This window comes from Mus musculus, chromosome 11 (assembly GCF_000001635.26).
Source record: "Mus musculus strain C57BL/6J chromosome 11, GRCm38.p6 C57BL/6J".
Lineage (NCBI taxonomy): Eukaryota > Metazoa > Chordata > Mammalia > Rodentia > Muridae > Mus > Mus musculus.
In genome coordinates this window covers 45,844,727-45,865,034 of record NC_000077.6, presented here as the reverse complement: position 1 = coordinate 45,865,034, position 20,308 = coordinate 45,844,727, and the positions used below count along the sequence as shown (strand labels likewise).

The 20,308-nt window shown below is 43.4% G+C and overlaps 1 protein-coding gene across 4 annotated transcripts in view; it reads right to left on the bottom strand.

The window, feature by feature from the left end:
* The window catches only part of Clint1 (clathrin interactor 1), a 58,682-nt gene extending 45,591 nt beyond the window's left edge, over window positions 1-13,091 (bottom strand). For 3 of the 4 annotated variants that reach the window (NM_001346760.2, NM_001045520.4, NM_001363484.1), the window contains exon 1: window positions 12,843-13,066. In NM_001346760.2, the coding sequence (NP_001333689.1) occupies window positions 12,843-12,883 (41 nt within the window). In that variant the 5' untranslated portion in view covers window positions 12,884-13,066. Of the gene's footprint in view, window positions 1-12,842 lie in introns of all 4 variants that reach the window. The other variant, XM_006532839.4, reaches the window with a different exon arrangement.
* Between the last annotated feature and the right edge of the window lie 7,217 nt (window positions 13,092-20,308).

Here is a 20,308-nt window from a genome sequence, read left to right as displayed (position 1 = left end):
TTAAACTGTTTGACAAACAGATCAAATATCCAAGGCACTTTTAAAAAGTGAATATAGTTTGAGAACTTTATTTGCATGATAGATTTCAATTCTAGTTTTTTCAAGCATAATAAAGCAGCCACTATGGTATATTTAATAGTAAAATTGCTGCATTTAAAAAAGGTGGAAATGTTATAAAAGTAGCATATTGTTTATAATGTATTATGTATGTATGTATACGGTTTCACTATGTAGCTCTAGCTGATGTATAATAGGCTGGCCTCAAATTCAGAGACTATGCCTCCCAAGTGCTGGCATTAAAGGTTTGTGCCTCCATGCCTGGGCAAATAAATTTTAAATTCCTTTGAATTAAAACTAACCTGAAAACAAAAACAAAAACACTGTCATTACGTAACTTTAAAACCTTCGGGTCATAGTTTTAAAGAACTGATTAACCCGTGGGGTAAGTGTTGATATGTAGAAGCCAGGGGACAAAATCTGAGGGAGTTGGTTCTCTTCTGCTCCAGTGCAGGTTCTGGGAACTGAACTAGATTATCAGGCTTGGTGACAAGGACCTCTGAACTACCCTAATGACCATGGGTTATAATTTTTAAAGCTACTTCAAAATGACAGCTCAGAAAACTGAAGAACAAAAATCTACTGAGAGCACCATGGTAAATCTTTCCCCAGTACACCAGGTCATTTAATCCTCTAACAGATCCACTGGTGAGCTACACCCACTTCACACAGAAGTAGCTGTCCCCCTTTCCTATGATTCTAACCACATCTCATGAAAAAATAAAACTGAAGCCTAGATAAATCTGGTCAGCTTCGGCACAGTCATTCTTTTTAAGGTGGTACCTTACTTAAAAGATTATGCTCAAGTAGTTTTACCAAATGTATTATCTCACCGTAAGGATAGATAAAAACCTAAAACAACTTGGACAATTGAGCCTTCCAAGGAAAGCCATGTAGCGGAATGAACATCAAACGTCCTGCAGACGGGAGGCAAGAGATTCTCTTTGGCGACAGCAATGCTCCACACAGTAGTTTGATTCTATCTTATAAATTGTTGTCACAAATTAATTTCAGATACAGTACCAAATATCAACACTAAATTGGCTGTCTACAATTCTAAAACACTCTCAACATAAAGACAATAGGAAATCTGTACTTTAACAGGGCAACTGTCCATGACTTCACTTCTGTCATGTCACAAACAGGTCTTGTGTAGATCAGGTTAGCCACAAACTTGTTAGTCAGCCAAGGCTGACCTTGAATTCCTGATCCACCTCCCAAGTGTTAGAATTACAAGTGTGTGTCACTGTACTTAGCTTCTTCTCTTACTTTTACCTGTGATTAAACTCATATATTAGCAAATCTTCAAGACTTTTTTTTTTTTTGGCATAGTAGCTAACAAGGTAAAATAACAAAATAACTACTTCAAATTATTGACTTTGGACTATTGTTGAAGGCAGAAGGAGACATCCTGTCCTTCCCACCCAGTGCTCACTGCTATCAACAGAGACTTGGACCATCTGGGAGCAGCTTATCACAGTGAGGGGTATAACCTGACTGTTGACCCTGAGTTTGGGACCTCACTTGAATTTCTGTCAGGAATGGCATTGAACACTAGGACCTTCACCAGGCGTTGGTTCCGCCTGGCTCTTCCTAGTTGGGCTGTGTGTCACACTTGACGTATCCAAACTGAAGAGTACTCAGTACAGCGTTGTTTGTTTTTAATGTGCAACTTCACAGAGCCAGAGGGTCCACAAAAACCCTAAGGTCTGGCTTCATGTTGTCCAGTAGTCTGCAGAGCTCTGAGTAGAAACTGAGTAAGACTTATTAAAGTATGCTGAATACAAGTAAGCTCTCTACAGCTTATCTCAGTTACTATGTAACATTTAAACGTTTGGAACCTATTAGAAAAGCACAGTACCTAGTCAGGTACATACAAATCTAAGGTGCTATTTCTATGTGGTCCATTTTAAACATAAGAAACATTAGGAAAGGTAGATAGCAGTCAAACCACGATGGGCGTATCAAAGTGACCGTTGTACACAATCCAAAGGACATGAGACTAAAGAGCTGTGGGAGTTATTCACACCAATTCACCACTGACTCTGCAGTGCAATAACTCCTGCAAATGGGACGTCAGTCTTTGAGACTGATGCCAGAGACTGCTTTCATGACACAGTGAAGACTTCCTCTCTCACATATGAAAATATATGTTTTCCCTCCATTTTGAGTCAGCTAACATAACAGGTGCTATGTGTGCATGTGTTGGCAGTGGGGGCTACTGCAAGAGAACAGCAGATCTCTTTCCTGTGGAAGGTGCACGGAAGAAAGGGCAACTGTCACGTCTGGTTCTAAAACTTGTAAATACTTTTTCCAGATGAGTGTTAATTTGCAAAAGGTTTACACCATTAACTCCCTTTTAGGATAATAACCAAGCCAAGCCTGTTGGGTGATGCTCTGGAAGGGCAGCAAAGACTGTAGATCACATCCTGAAAACAGGTGGCTGTGATTTTAGCCTAGCCTACTTTGCAGGTTTGTTAGCTCAGGATGCTCCAGGACTTCTGTAGCCAATTTCCTCACTAGGTTATTAAACCTGTGGGACATGGACTACGGGGCGCACATGCTCAAGATACATGGTAGACATGTATAAGTTGCCAAACAATAAAAGGTACTTCAAGAAGATTTTATTACTTTTAAAGATTAAATTTAAAAATGTGGTTCTGATGCTCACAGAGGCCAGGAGAAAGTATATCTGCTTCCTTAGAGCTGCAGTGGCAGATGGTTAAACAATTATGTGGATGCTGGAAACTGAACTTGGGTCTTTTGTGGGAGCAAGAAAGGCTCTTAAACACTGAGTCCTCTCCCTAGCCTCAAATTTAAAAATATTCATTTTTAAAGAAAGATTTTTTTTATATGTGACTGTTTGGCCTGCAAGTATGTATGTGCACCACATGTATGCCTGGTCAAAAGAGTACTTTAGATCCCTTGGAACTGGAGTTATTGATGGTTGTGAACCACCTTGTGGGTGTTGGAACTGAACCCAGGTCTTCTACAAGAGCAAATGCTCTTAACTGCTGAGCCATTTCACTAGGCCTCCCAAAAAATATTCTTTAAAAAGGAAAGAGAAAGGAGAGAGAGAGAGAGAGAGAGAGAGAGAGAGAGAGAGAAAAGAAAAAAGGAAGGACGGAAGGATGGATGGACGGACACTAATTGGCATTTATACTTGGTACATAAAAAATGGTCAGTCACTGCTGCCTTTATTACCACACGTATCCTCATGCAGAGGACAATCTCACAGGTACCAAGTTAGCAAGTTTAACAAACTCATTTAAAAATATTTATTAAATACCCACTGTACCTCATGATATTCAGGCACTTAGCAATTAAAAAGAGCAGGAACTGTAACAGACAACTACAAGTAAACAGAGGAAGGCAAGGCAGGGCTGGTGTGAGAGCTCTCGGGTTATAAACGACAGCAGCAGCCCAGGGCAGTGGGGGAAGATAAGGTCAGAGGGAGAGTCGGATCACAGAGGTGAGACGAGACGCCACTGAAGGATTCTGAGCAGAACTGACTGGTATTTTGCTTTTAGCAGACATGTCTATGCCGTGTAGTCCAGGGAGCCTGGAACCTATGACTCTCCAGCCTTAGGCTCTTTAGCACCAGGTTACAGGAGTGAGCGAGCACATGCAGAGCTGCCTGGATATTTTAAGGAACTGCTCCGCTGCTCTAGGGAGTGTCTTATAGACTCATCCCTACTACTGTATGTGTGCAGGATGTGTGTGCATATGCCAGGTTGAAAGAGAGAGAGAGAAGGGGGGAGAGAACATTCCTGTGTGTATGTGCAGATTCTGTGGGGTCAGTTCTCGCTTTCCACCTTTACATGGTGTGATGGCCATCCTTGCTTGTCATCTTGACTATATCTGGAATGACCTACAATCCAGAAATGAGATGTTTTCTGCTTGGTTTGAAGTGAGTGAACCCACTTTGATGTAGAAGACACACACCTTTGATCCAAATCTTAAGGCTGGAAGACGCAGGGTTGTATTTAATTCAGATGCTGAGGTGGGAAGGCATACCTTTAATATGGGCCATACCTTCCACTGGAAGTCTACATAAGAACACAGAAGGCAGCTTTTTATTCTTTGGCTGCTTGCCTTCTCCTTGCTAGCACATCTACCCTTCCACTGGGGCTGGAGCTTACTTCTGCAGGATTCCAGCACTTACAGAAGGCCAGCCGAGACAGTCCTGTGGGACTGAGCAATTACTTACTAGATTGTTGGACTTTGCATTTACAGCTAGCCACTGATGGATTAGCTGGACTGCGGCTGTAAGACATTCCACTAAGTTCCCGCTACATACATACATACATACATACATACATACATACATAAGTTCTGTGACTATAGAGAACCTTGACTGATCCACCTGGGTACCACAGGTCAAACTCCAGGCTCCAGACCAGTACAGCAGGTGTCCTTACTCACTGAATCACTGACCCATCACCCCAGTCCCGTTACAAACTTTTATTTAGCTTTGTGATAAATGAACTACATGCCAAAAGTCCATTCAACAGCACACATAAACATGGCCCATACATGGCAAAGTAAGAATATTTAGGTGGGTAAAATACAAATAACACTTGGCTTTATCCACCTGGAAAGAGACAAATACGGACGGGGCACACACCTGTAATTCCAGTACCTAAGGCTGAGGCAGGAGGATCATAATCAGCCAGCCTGGATATATAATGAGGCCCTGGTTCAAAACCAAGCGAAGATAATAATAAACTAGAGAAAAATTACAGAAAACAGCAGCAAATCTGATGCATTATTTTTCAGATTTGCTAAAAATGCATGAAATGTCAAGAAAAATAAAATAAAACTGAACTTAGCTGGGTGTGGCAGCATATGACTTTAATCCCAGCACTTGTGAGGCAGAGGCAGGCAGATCTCTGTGAATTCAAGGTCAGCCTGAGCTACATAGTAAGTTCCAGTACTGCCAGAGCTATGCAGACCCTGTCTAAACAAAGCAACAACAAAAACCTGAATTTACAAAGTATGTCATTTCCACTACAAAATACAAAGTTGTCTAGATGAGAACTAAGTAAAATACGAAAAAAGCATTTGCAAAAATGACCAATGACTGTAAGAGTGTGTATGTCAAGAAACACGGGGCTGGGTGTCTAAACGCACAGCTTGTCTTGCAAGCACAGGGCCCTGGGTTCAATCCCCAGCCCTGCATAATTCAAGCATGATGGCATTCCCTTGTCACCCTAGTATTTGGGAGGTAGAAGCAGGATGATCTTAAGTTCAAGAGAGTTCAGGGTCAGTGTGGGATACATGAGACTGTTGTAAAGAAAACATAATTGGGTGTGGTGGTTCATGCCTGTAAGCACTTGAGAGACAAAGGGGAGTTGATCTCTGCAAGTTCATCTACACAGAGTTCCAGGCCAGGCAGGGTCATATAGTAACTTTCTGTTTTTTTTGTTTTAAAGAAAAGAAAAAAAAAAAAAAAAAAAAGATTACAAAAAAAAAATTATACACCGCACTTAAGTACTCGCCTAAACTAAGAAATTAACAAAAAATTAATGTCAAAAGACATTCTAAAATAATCAGTTGCCAGACTTTGAAGTTAAATACAAAACCTACTGTTATGTTGCATACTAACAGAATCATGTGTATTTAACAAAGCAATAGTTTAATCTACTCAGATGTAGCTATATTTTGGCTTCAACATGGGAACGTGTCACATTCCTTTACCTGTATTCAACTTTGAGATTGAAGGATTGAGTTTAAAAGGATTTCACAGCAGACCTAGAAAGCCCTTTCTTCACATATGCTATGCATTCAGGTCACATGATCATGTTTTGGGGATGGAGAGAGAGTTCAAAATCACTTAAGGCTCTTGCAAAGAACCAGAGCTGGCTCCCAGCACCCCATCAGGTCACAGCCACCTGTAATTCATTTCCAGGAACCCAACGCCCCCTGACCTCTAATTACACATTCACGCAGGCACACACATTCAGATAAATACACAGTAACTAAATCCTCAAGAGAGAGAAACTGTGTATTTGTTACCACACACTTAAGAGGTATTGTACTGCCCAGTTTAAGGAAGAAATGCCGGCTCCAACTGTCATTCATAAAATCTTGTTTTAGAGCAAATGTTTTACATAAGCAATATTTTTTAAATCTTACGGAAATACAAAACAAGCTGAATGGCACAGTGGAACTGGCAGGTGGAAACTGCAATATGTCTTTCCAAACACTTCAGTCTTCAATATGTCTTTTGAAAGAATACTCTTGCATTATGCTTCACAATATTCATGTAAAAGCATCCATGATTTGGTAAAAATAACCCAATGTATGCACAGCAGTGTTTAGGACAAAAGGCTGAGCATGGTGGAACATACCTATAATGCCAGCACTCAGGGTAGAGGGAAACTGGTGAAAGGACTGGGTTAGGGCCACCCGGTATTACACAGCAAGTTCTAGCCTGGGGAGACCTTCTCAAGAATAAAATAAGGAAAATAAAAAATAAACAACAAGACAAAGTAAAAAGTTCTAGACAAAGAGTGCCCACGGTGGGGCTGGAGATGGCTAGTGATTAAGAGCACTTGCTGCTCTTGCAGAGGACCCAGATTTGGTTCCCAGCACACAAGTGACACTTCACAATAGTCTCTAACTCCAGTTCTAGAGAACCCACCTCTTTCTTCTGGCCTCCACAAGAACTGAATAAGAGCAGAGAACACACATATATGCAAACATTTAAAGACATCGTATAAACACAAATACCTATTTTTAAAAAGCCCATTGTGAACAGTGGGCTCATTATTAGGACACGGGTTTTACAGACTAGTAAATCATCTATTGTATCTTTATTCTCTTACTATACTCAGTGTCCTAAGTGTTAGTGATTACTGTAACAAAACAGTAACAACAGATTACTTAAGAAGGTAGCAGGTAGGTATCACTTTAAAAAAAAAGGCTTTCTGCTTAACATCCATGAACCTTTAAAACAAATAACCATGTCTTATTTAACAGATGGGGAATCAGAGGAACTGCTCTAACACCACAAGGACTGTTTCTCAGTAGTAGTCTTAAGATTTCAGCCCACGTCTAATCTTTGATCCATCAGTGGCTTCCAGATTCAGAAAGTGCTACCTAGAGATACCTTTGGCTAGCAAAGAACAATGAGCATACAGAAGTAGCATAAGAAAGCTCACAGGATATGACAAGAGTATGTAGTCCTGAAAGTAATGTATAGCTGGGACTTAAAGGTGTTAACTCTGTATATAAGAAATACCAGAAGTCTTAAGAATATACTTCCAATCTAGGAAGCAGTTTTGCTTCCTCAAACTGGAGCTTGAATCTATCAGTTGACTAGACACAGTTGTCATTTTTTAGGTGATACAGGGGACAAGGACATTCACATACCATGATGGCAGTAGAATTCAGACTGAGAGAAATTCAAATAACCTAGGCCCTTCAATAACAAACAAGCAGAAAGAGAATTTTTTTTAAGGGAAGAGTGGCATATCTGGAGAAGAAATTATCTACTAATCAAAACATTAGAAACAAATTATATAGGGCTGGAGAAGTGGGGTTCAGTGGTTAAAGGTGCCTGCTGCTCTTGCAGAGGACCAGGATTCTATCTCCAGCACCTACATAGAAAGGCTCACAACTGACTGTAATTCCAGCTCCTGGGATCCAACATCCTCTTCTGGTCTTCATGCTATACTAACACACACAAGCCCTACCCACACACATAAAATTTAAAAACCAGGCACACAAATAATAAGATAACTTCTTTTGTGTTGTGTCCATGCTCCTTTTAGAACAAATTCATTTACAGAACAGATAACACGATACTGTATCTGAAATTTGCTTTAAAATGCATCCTAGACTATAGGAGACTGTCCTACCCATTCCCACCCCTAAAAGAAAGCAGTACACATCAATACAGGCAGCACAGTGAACTTCTAAAACCTTCCAGAGGCTTTATTATTGTATTTTTCACAGCTAGATCCTTGGTACTGGCACTTATTTTCAGCTTTTATTACACAAAATTTCAAATATGGCTTCCTAAATACTAAGCATTTTAGCAACTAACTTATCATTTTTTAACCATTTTTTTCTTCTTAAAGGAATTATTAAATATCATAAAGGAGTATGAAAAATAATATAGGAACACATGTACTCATGCGCGCGCACACACACACACACACACACAACTGTGGAGTCACATTGTAAAAACTAAGAGCATGACTAGTAAGCAATGCTTAAAATAAAAATAGCTAAGTAGCTTCAGTGGACACATTAGTGAACACACACAAGTGCTTGTGAACTGAAAGTAAAATGCGTACTGTAAGCTACAGGCAGGTAAGCTACAGGCAGGTAAGGTACAGGCAGGTAAGGTACAGGCAGGTAAGGTACAGGCAGGTAAGGGCTTTTAAGGCGAACCCGACAGCAGTGCTAAACACTAACCTAAGCGTCTGAACATTACTTGATGAAATGCTAGCAAAAGGGAAACTAACTCATCTTTCTCTGAAATTAAATTCTTAATACCTGCTTGTGTCCTGTTAGCAGAAGAAAAGGGGAATAATTAATTCATTGTCTGAGCAGCCACAATTCTTTCTCAGCAACTGGTTCGCAGCAGTTGTTCTCAGAAGATAAGAGCTGACAACCCCCTTCTTATCCTTGATTTCAAGTTCCAAGAAGTGAGTAAAGACTTCCGGTCAAGATGAGGCAGAACAAGAGTCGGGGATGAAAGGAAGCAAAACCAAGAGTGTTCGTTCACATTGCAGTGGATGGAGCAAAGTGCTCTGCCAAGTGTGGGCCTCACTGTGCGAGGTCCACAGAAGGAATCTAAGTCTCAGCAAATGTGCGATCTGTTCCAACAACTGAAGATGCTGTTCTCTGAAGAACATGTTTCCCATGGAGCCAGTCAGCCTGCAAGAGCAGTACACACAGCTCTACCACATTAGCTAAATATCTAGGAAGGAAAATGTCTGGTGCCGACCAGCTCAGGGTGGGAGGGGACGCTAACCGAGAGAATAACTGAAAATGGACTATGGACTGCAGACGCCTTGACCTTACACAGGCAGCACTGTTTAAACAACTGTGCCACGACAGGTCTGCTGGTGAAATCCATGACTCCCTGGGAGGACAGAGAGGCTGAGCTGGCTTGCAGAACCAGCAGCAGCTCCTGGGTACCAGAACCATACATGTCACTTTTGCCAGGTCCCTCAGACTCCCAGAGAAAAATGCTAGGGCTACAGGACTTTCAAGTCATTCCTTGTGTGGGATTACAGATTATAAACGTATCCAGTTTCTTACAGTTTTGAACTCGGGTCATAGATAACACCTAGCTAGCTACAGCTACAAGTTTCTTCACTTATCCTTTCCTGACACAGTTGCCTTGTGAGCAGCTAGCAAGATGGGAGGAAATGGGTGCCCAAGCTCTGGAGCCTGTGGTCTTCCTTATCTGCTGTCCTGCTGTTTCATAATGTTCCTTTCTAGACCATTTTATACCACCAGGAGGTACAACCACAAAGGGACACTATCCCCTACTTCACAGAAGGCTTCTGACAACCAAGGGCCAGCATTTGCAATCTCTCCTTACTTTTGAGCACAGCACCACACAGAGCCCAAGTGTTGCTCTGGGGAACAGAAACATTTGGAAAGAGGACATTTACCTTTTTGAAATAAGTCATATTTGCTAGTGGATATACCTTGTCTTAGTTTTCCTGAGTCATGAGCTGTACTTATTGATTACTTAAACATTTAAATATAACATTCCTTGGCATCTTTTTGTTTATACTTTGCTGTACCCAGGACTTCCACATACCAGGAAAGCATTCTCCTATTGCGCTATATCCCTCGTTCTTTATTTTTACCCCACAAGAAAGGGTCCCCCTTAGCCTAGCTGGCTTCAAAGGGTCTCTGGAGCAGAGAATGGCCCTGAACTCTTCTTGCTTCTGCCTCCCAAAGCCGGTATCACAGGTATGTGCCACCATGCACAGCTTTTAAGGAAATTAGCGTGCTGCTCCAGCACTAGGACTGACCCGGGCCTCCTACATGCCACACAAGCACTAGGACTGACCCGGGGCCTCCTACATGCCACACAAGCACTAGGATTGACCCGGGGCCTCCTACATGCCACACAAGCACTAGGACTGACCCGGGCCTCCTACATGCCACACAAGCACTAGGACTGACCCGGGCCTCCTACATGCCACACAAGCACTAGGACTGACCCGGGGCCTCCTAGATGCCACACAAGCACTAGGATTGACCCGGGGCCTCCTAGATGCCACACAAGCAAGTGCTCCATCACTGAGTTAGCCTTAGCTGTCATCACCATCTAAAAAGAAAGGTTTGTTTGTTTGTCATTTCACTGCTGGCTCGATGTGTCCGCACACGTGGCAGAGGGTAGGAGGGTAGTCATGTTGGCCAGAAGCCTCGGGTTACTTGGAGCTGGAGTTTGAGGTGACCGTGAGCTGGCACTGGGAATTATGTCCTGGTCCTCCAGAAGGGCAATACATACTCTTAGCAGAAAAGCTATCTCTCAAGGTCTCTTTGATTATCATGTAAAAGCAAATAAACAACTGTAACAAAACCACACTCTCTTCAAACTAAAGTGTCCCTGGAAGACCATGATTTTCCAAAATGTGCCTGCTAATGTGATATACTTGTAGTTGTTTCCTTGATAGAAATTTATTCCGTCAAATACCCAAGGAATCTGAAGGTGTATGTAGCCCACACCCATCATTTTACAAATAAGAAACCTGAAGTTTGGAGTTCTTCGGCCTCAAATTACACACAGAGCTGGTTAGAGGCAGTACCAGAACCTGAACTCCTACCATTTTCTTGTAATCTACCAGGGCACCCATGCTAATCTCTTGACTGTTTCTTCCTCTGCCAGTTACCTCATAACTGTGTCCCTCTAAGAAACCAATCAGCCACTCTCTGAGTGTGTTCCACCCCCTTATGATTTTCTAAGCATACAGTGTAACAACAGTATGTGGTTCTGTACAATGACTACATTGTAAAGAATTTTAAAGAATTTATATAAAGAAAATATCTAGTTAAAAAAAAAAATTTCCTTCCTGCCAGTTAAAGAGGAAAATCAACTGTTGAGTACTCCTCAGTAAAATTGCCTCCTGTTTCAACTTCGGTGTGTCAGGTACACAAAAAGAGCTTTGGGAAAGTTCTTGGTGGCAACAGTCTTACACATCCTTGAGTAAATTGGCTCAAGGCTATAATCCACATTGAGCAAAACCAAGAAAAGACAGCAGGCTGGTTTCACTGTCCCTTCAGACTGCAGTATCGCACACTTGGTAGGGGGTGAGCTGGGGGTGGGTTTCTTAGTAATTTTCTTCAGCTATTCAGTCTTGGAATCAGAGGTGTGGCAGTTTTGTTAAGACCTCTTTCAACTTTTACACTAAGCTGGTATTCTCTTCCTCATATGATACACTGAAAACAGCCATGGATCTGTAAAAGAAATGACTTTTCTCTTTGGCAAAAAAACAGAGCTTACAAGTAATGAAATGGTCCCAGCTAAATGTCTGCACACTTAATGGGAAAACTGAATACTAAAACCACCAAAGCAAAATCTTTTCAGACTCGCAGCTTCTCAGTGAGGTTTCTCTTCCTCCAAAGTCAGTGGGAAAATTGTTCTCTTCAGAAGCACAGACAGGAACGTGTTGTATCACAAATCATCCTAAGGAAACGGAAGCCCCTGGCTCTTCACCCTCATGGACTAAGAGGGCCGCAATGATCTTCATCCTGAACTGGAGAAGACGGGAATTCTACAAAGTTAAGAACTTAGCTCTTTCGGTTCTGAAAACGGTACTCCTTAAGCACTTCCTTGGTAGCAAAGCACCATCAGAAGCGTCAGACAAGTTGCTTTAAAGAATGTTGTTTTCTGGGGTCAAAAAGAGCTTCTATACTTCCTGGTTTCAGGTTAGGTGGGTGGTTCAAAAGAACTGTTTCTTTACCACACTTATTGCATAATCACAAAAACCCAAAAAGGAAGAGGGCTGGTTAAATATTTAAAGTCTTATTTCCTGGTGACCTAAAAGACCTACTGTTATTTTCGATATGCTCAACTTAAAGTGCTAAGGGTTTCTGAGTATACTAAAAGCACTGAGTTATTTTACTCTGAAAGGAGTTAAAAACAGGTCAACAGGATATAAACTGGGCTTTTTTTCTTTTCCTTCACCCTTTAGAGTAATTTTTATTTACATGATTGCCCACCCCAAAAGGAAGTGTAGTGGTAAAGTTAGAGGAAAACAGTCACGGAAAGTTGTCTGGTCATCTGCTTTCACTTAGTGTGACAAACCCGAAGGGCGAGTCTCCTCTTGAGCAACTCCAGCCTGTCCACAGTGACCACTTGTTACACCTCCCACTCACTCCACTGCAGGTTCACTAGAAATTCAAAGGTGTCTACCAAGGTAAAGGGCATACCAGGCCAGGCCTAAGGTGTCTCCGAATTACACCACGGGGGTTACCGGGGACGGGAGCACGCGTCCCCTCGCCCCCAAGCCGGGCCTGGTGTCCAGGAGGCCAAACTCCAAGCTGGGTACGACGATCAAAGCATCTGTCTGCCCGGCGCGGGGTAGGGGCGCGGTGAGGACGTCCCGGGGAGCAGAGACCGGAGCAGGGAGGGGGGTTTTGAGCCGCCAGAGGCTCGGAGACCGAGGCCCAGGCCCGCCGCGGCCGCCGCCTTCACCAGGCCGCAGGGCGGGGGGGCGTGCCGCGTGTCCCCGCGCGCTGGACCACCGTGCGCACGCTCCCCGCCCCCGCCGCGGGGCCGGCCGCAACTGCCCCCCGATACTCACGCTTTGTCCACCAGCTCCCGCACCTTCCACATGTTCAGCATCGCGCCCCGCGCGGCCCGGCCCGCCGCCGCCCGCCGCCACTCTCCACGGACCCCGGGACGCCTCCGCGCCGGGGCTGGTCCAGGTCCGGGTCGCCGCCGCCACCCACCGCCGCGAACTCTCCCTAGCCGGAGCTCCTTCTCCCGGCCACAGCCACGGCGCCGCCAGTGACACGTCGAGACGCGGCCGCACCGGCGCTGCGTGGGGCGGAAGTGGCCGGCTTTCCGCCCGCGCCGCGCGCCGCACGCCGGGAATTGTAGTCCGCGCCCTGCGCCCCCGGAGCGTGAGAGGGCTGAGATCGCTGCGGTTTGGGGACCTCTGACACAGCCTCCGCGTGATTGCCATCACAACAGTTGCAAGACTTACTCGCGCTCACCTTCTTCAGATGTACACATTGATGCTAAGCACGATTACAGAGTGTGATTGGCGTGCGTGTTCTTCATCTACGCACGTGTTTCTGCATTTGCTTCCAAACATATAGGCGTCTATACATCACTGAACCTGGGATTCCAGCCCTGACCAGTGTAGAATTTTATTCTAAATCCTTCCCCACTCTAGTTTTATGATACAATGATTTTATCTGTAGACAGCTACCTAGTACCCTCGTTAAGATAGTTTGTAACAAGCCTCAGAAACTTAGTTCACATTAGTTGGGAAACCAGAAAGCCACCAGTACTCATACACAGCATACCTATATGTGTTTTATGTGATATACCCAAGAACTCTGTGGCTTTGGTTTCTAAAAGCATACATAATTTTTGAGATCTGCTAAAGTAATTTCCACTGATCAGGTTTTTCACTTAATATGTCAGTCAAAACTTGTGATAAAACTTGAAGTAATACTACATTTTGTTTTAGGCAATTCCTTAATTTTTATAAGTTTTACCTGCCCTGGTTGCAGACTGCTTTAATCCTAGCACTCAGAAGGCAGAGGCAGGCGAATCTCAATGCGTTTGAGGACAGTCTAGTTTACATCAGAAGTTCCAGGTCAGCCAGGGTTACACAATAAGACCTTAATTTTTAAGTTATAATTAAAACCTTTAATTAAATGTTATTTATTTGTAAAGAAATAAAATAAAAATTACTTAAATGTTAAAATAAAGTTATATATGTAAATATATATGTATTTATACATATACATTTTTTTAATTAAAAAATAATTCTGCCACTATTTACTGAGCATCTTCAGGGTGTTACAAGCGAGGACTACAGCTGGGGCTCAAGTTCCCTGGGAGCTTAAAGGTCACTGGAGGAGGGACATAACAATCAAGAAAATATTTAATTAGAGAGAATAAGTGCTTGTCAAAACCAAGAACATAATGTTACAGACAACAATGTCAGAGGAAAAACAGCAGAATATTCAGGGCTCTTTGAGGAGATTGAATGTATGCTAAAACTGGAACAATACAAAGGAACTGGCCCTAAGAAGATCAAGAAAAGAATGATTGGGGGAGGGAACACAAGACAAGTAAGATTCACAACGAAGGGCAAACAGTGGCTGTAAATAGCCAAGACCCAGGCCCTCTTATTCCAGATCCTTTAGTCAAGACGTCAGTTTGCATTTACTTGGTTATTGGAAGCAGCTTTGAAAGCACTCCAGTATGGTCCCGAAAAAGAAGCAAACAAAACTGAGAACCTCAGAGTGCAGAAACCAAAACAAAGCTGACTCACATATTCCTTAAGATAGGGGCTCTAGAGATCAAGCTAAGTCAGTTGGAGCCATAGGTTGGGAAAGGAGGCAAAGGGGTGCAGAGGTAATTGGAGAACCAGAGCTTTCAAAAAAAAAAAAAAAAGTGTAATTTTCCTCTTGAAAGTATTGTCCAGCCCAAGGTTCAAAGGCAGGAATGCGGCCAGGGCAGATAAGAGAAACTGCTTTGCATCAATAAGAGCTCAACAAGTTAACTTTCAGACAGGCCAGTCATGAGGACACCTGCAGAATGAACTCGGCACAAAACAAGCAGTGTCCATACCCTGGGCAGTGCACAGCTGGCCTCAACATTTAACCACCAAGCACAATGTGAGCATCTGATACTCTCAATCAGACTTCATCTGAGGTGTCACCTGTGGCATGTTTACAGCCCACTGGGGCCATCTAGAACCCTTCCTGCCCAGCTGTCACTCGAGAGAGCTCCCCAAAGGGAGTTTGTTTAAAAGGTGGTCTCCTGAGATTAATCATTTGCATATCAGCTGAGTGCTCCATTTTTACCTTTTTATCATGCAAGTTTGGGAGCAGTTTCCACAGTAACTTCTTTATAGCGACTTAAATGTCCAGGATAGAAAAATAAATGAGAAGGTGCCTTGCCCATCCCTCCTCAGGAAAATATATTTTTCACTAACTGAACCAACGCTTTGAAGTAAGACTAAACTATTATGTGCTTTGAAAGCCAACATACTCAGCTCTGTTGCATGCCATGAGCAGTCACAGACAATGGACACCTACTGCCTAGTCCAGGTGGTTGGCTCTCAAATGGTTCCTAGGAGAGGTTCTATTCACGGAGCCCAATATGGCAGCCATGGGACAACACTTTTACCAAAGATCACAGTTGGGATCTCGGATTCCCAGGTTCCTAGCTTCTTATTCAAATAAGTAAAATAAGGGCTTACACTGATTTTCAAAGCATCAAGAAAACTTCATTTAAAGCAAAGTGATAGAAAAGATTAGAATACACTGCTAGGCAGCAGCGGGCTATGAGAGTGAAGGACTTCAGGACTCTGATTCATGCTTGACACTCCCTCTCAGGGAGTTTAGGAGGCGGGGTTTGGTGGCTAAAGAAAGTAATGGGAGCAGTGGCCTGTTCTGATTAATAGATGAAGTCTTAGGATCATCGTTATGCTGCACATGTTCCTTCCCAATTATGCATAGGCATAAGATGATAAATAGGTGACTGTCCCCCAAAGGTCATTTGAAGACATAATTTTGCCTTATTGTTCACACACCCAAACACACTTCAGGCTGGATTAGCATTTCTGGTTTTTACACATTGGGATTATAGTTGGACAGAAAATTGTCTGGGTTCAATTGTTGTTAAGTGAAGAGAAATTCACTCCATTGTTCCGGGGAGGATATGAGTGGTTAGATGTAGGTGGGATCTTAAGGTTTCTAGGTGCATTGTTCAGAGAGGGGTTTGTGTTTGTGGTACATGCAGGTAAGGGAGATAGGCAGCCAAGTGAATTATTTGAAGAGCGGTGTGTGCATAACTCAAATTTAGAAGACTCCCAGGTTCCTAGACTCTTGCATGCTTGCCTGCTTCAGCACTATCCAGACTTCCAAGAGGACCGGGTGGGTGGAGCATGGTGGCTCACACTTGTAATGCTACATCTGGGGACTCAATCAGGAGGACCACTATATACTGTGTTTCAGGACAACCTGAGCTACAGAAAGACATGCTGCCTCAAAAAAAAAAAAAAAGGAGGGTTTTCAGCAGCTAAGAGCACTGGCTGCTCTTCCAGAGGACCAGGCTAGCTTACAACACTCTATAACTTCAGTTCATTGGGTTCTAATGCTGTTTTCTGGCTCCCCTGGGCGCTATGCACACAAGTGGTGCATAAATATACATTTGGGCAGAACACTCAGAAAAGAAAGAGAAACGGATGGTATGGTAATTCGAAATGAAAACAAAAAGTAAACAAAGCAAGCAAATAAACAGACCAAAAAGCAAACAACAACAAACCACGCAAAAAAAAAAAAAAAAAAAAAAAAGGACCAATTGCAAGGTGTGTGGTCAGCTGACACTTCTAGTCGGCCTTTGCTAGACTGTGGGTTCTTCTATTTCCTACTCTTTATCACCCCTGGTTTCACTGCCTATCATTAGATGGAAGAGAAACAAAGACATAGGGGACACACACACACACACGCGCGCGCGCACACGCGCACACACACACACACACACACACACACACACACACACACACAGATCGAGAGTGAGAGCGAATCCCTGAATCTAACTTCTTTCCTTTGTTTCTTCTTTGAGCACAAACTACTAATGAACCACAACTAATCCCCAACCCAACCACACACACACCCCATGACCGGCCAACAACCAACAACCCCACCTCTTGGGAGCCTAGCATTTATATATCATCTGAAAAGTTCCCAGAATGTAAAACGTCACACAATAACAAAAACTATATGCAGCTGGCGGAGTCATGCCTCTGACTTTGATGAGGCAAATCGGCCAGCTGCTGCAGACAGTCCGAAGCAGCCCCTCATCCCCACACCTGGGAGTAACACGAAAGCCCATTTTTATAACATTTCTGTAAAAGAAACCAAAATTCCAAAATTGTCACTACTGACACCTTCTAATGGCCTCTCTTCTAGGACCAACTATGTTCATGTTCAAAGTGTGCAGAAAGTGGTTTCGCCCAGTGTCCCACCCACTTCCCCCACTCCCGGGCAATCCGAGCTTGGTTGCAATGCCTGTTCACGTGCCCACTCGCTTCCTTCTCTTCCTTCACAGCTGGCAGGACTGCCTTGGGGCTTGAAACTCTAGCCACCTGTTCCTACTCTGAATTCTTATTTTCTTTCCTACCCACCTCATAAACGTCTACATCACTAGTTCCCTCTTAGCTTCTTGTTTATAGTTCCCAGACTGACCCAGAAAGTAAAATTGCACATCTCGGCTTTCTGTATTTGGGTCCTGACTCTTGATTTCGATGACAGCTGAGTTGTCGTCCTCTTTAGAAGGAAGAATACTTTCTTTCTAAATGTGCTGTGTGGGCTGCCACAAGAAGCCAGGTGGATTACAGATTGTGCAACCCCTGGGGCACCATTTATATAGACTATCATGAGTGGCTATATAATCAACTAGGAAGAATTTGGTTAAAAGTGTGGCAGAAGAGTTGTGAACTAAATAGCTGGGTATTGTGGTATGCACCTTCAGACCCAGCTCTTGGGAGGTTGAACTGGGTGGATCTCTGCCAGGGCTGCATAGAGAGTTTCTGTCTCAAAATAATTTAAAAAATAAAATAAAATAGTTATTGACTGAAATTCTGAGACTTGGAGTCAGGTTGGCTGGATTTAAAATTAGAATCGTACCGGGCATGGTGGCGCACACCTTTGATCCCAGCACTTGGGAGGCAGAGGCAGGCAGATTCCTGAGTTCCAGGCCACCCTGGTCTACAGAGTGAGTTCCAGGACAGCCAGGGCTACACAGAGAAACCCTGTCTCCAAAAACCAAAAAACAAACAAACAAACAAAAATCATTAGGAACTGAGACACAAGCTTTGGACACGTAATAAGTATTGTCAAAATTTTCTCATTCTGATTTTCATTTTACCTGGATGCAAATAGGCATCTCATAGTTGAGAAGAAGATGGCTTAGCTCCTTGTGAGGGGTAGTTAGCATTTGTTTCCCATTAATCACACTTGGTGGAAGCAGGTAACTTTGTCTCATCCAGGAGGGCAACTTTAGGGATGATGATTCTGACCAGCCCAGTTTGGACCATGTATCCATCAAGGCTAATCACCTCCAGGGATAACTGATGGTTTTGGTGTGGCTCGCATACTTCCCTCCTTCTCACAGCTGAATTTAAGGAGGGGGCAACTCTAATAGAGCCATACCACTGGGGAACTCTGATGCTGACAAAGGCAGCCACTGAAGTTGAAGTTAGGGACTCTGCTTTTTCAGACCAAGCAAAACAAAACCTAAGTAATTTTCTTTTCTTTGTTTGTTTGTTTTTGCCAGAGCTGGGAATGCCCTAGACTAGGTTTTACTGTTTCATTCTTCCTAGCTGTGTGACTTCTAAAGACAGCCAGGGCAGGAAGAGCAAAAATAAAAAGAAAGGCAGGAGGAATAATAGTAAGAGACTTCAAGAAAGATGTGAATGCCTGTGCCCACTGCCCGTTGCCATGTAGACAGCAGGCAAATTGACTACTCAGACTTGCTCTCGCTAACTGCCTGTTCTGCTGATATGAGCTCTTCCTGGCTGAAACTCAATCCCCTTTGGTGCACTCAGGCGCTCAGTGGGGCTCAGATGGGTCTCCTTAGAAAGCAAGATGGTATGCTGCAGGGAGAAGGCAGGCCTGAATAGGAGTATAGATGAGGCAGTGTGCCTGCTGCCTGTGTGCCTCCCTCCTGCTGCCCCATGTCTTTTTCCTCCTTAAACAGAAGAGTCCAGGGTGGACAAGCTACCTTCTCAAAAACTTTATTTCTAGAAGGCCAGGATGGCATCAGCATGACTATGGGAACTTGTTCTACACAGCCAAATCAAACTCAGACTTTGGGTGGTTATCAGAAACCATGGGCTAGCTCGTTTCTTTTTCTTTCTTTTCTTTTAAAGATTTATTTATTATTATATCTAAGTACACTGTAGCTGTCTTCAGACACACCAGAAAAGGGCGTCAGATCTTATTAAGGATGGTTGTGAGCCACCATGTGGTTGCTAGGATTTGAACTCATGACCTTTGGAAGAACAGTCAGTGCTCTTAACCACTGAGCCATCTCTCCAGCCCTCTTTTTCTTTTCTAGATCTATTTACATTAGCATTTTTATGTGTTTGAATGTTTTATCTGCATGAATATATGTGCGTACTGTGTGTGTGTCTGATGCCTATGGAGATAGAAGAGGGTGTTGGATCCCCTGAGACTAGAGTTACAGACAGTTGGGAGTTGCCATGTGGGTATTGGGAATTGAACCCATGTCCTCTGACCATGGAGCCAACTCTCTAGCCCCAGCTAATTCATTTTTAAAGAAGGGGATTTCTGAAAAAGGCCAAGTATCTTGAGAAAACCAACTGAGGTTTCACCAGTTTCTGAATTCTCTCAAGTCCTCTTGAGAATGATGCTCTGGGGTAAGAGCTCAGCACTGTGGAGCAGTGTCTGATGGAAGGATGACTAAAGGATGGACTGCTTGCCTTTAGTGAACAATGAATGTGACCAAAGATTGCATCTCTATTGAATGTGGTAGAAATAATCGGCACCAGGTGTGTTGTCTTTCTGGGATAGCCAATGTCTATCACTTGTGGGTCATCTGTAATACACAGTAGAATTAAGTACTAGATGTCACCTGAAAAACTTGGTGTCCAGGAGGGAACCCTTGTCCTGTACACTGTCAACTTTCTACACAGGGACATGTGAATGAGACCGAGAGAGGACAGACTGGCCAGGAAGAGTTCATATGTGCCAAGCACATACACACAGGAGTGCTGGCAATGAGAAACATGGGGGGAGGCAGTTAGAAATCTGGGCTCATATTTCTAACTCAGTAGGGGAAGAGAGCAGGGAGAAAAGCCACCCGTGGGCAGGATAAGTGGACTTTTAGAAGAGCTAAGGAAGGGACGTCTATGACGATACTTTTCTATACAGTTGTGACTGATCTTAGTGTTGTCTCCAGGGTCATAAAACCCCAGCTAGGGAAGGACCTTCATGGTCAATGTACTCTTGGTCTCTGTGCTTTCTGAAAAGGGAATTTATGGTCGTCCTCCTCAGA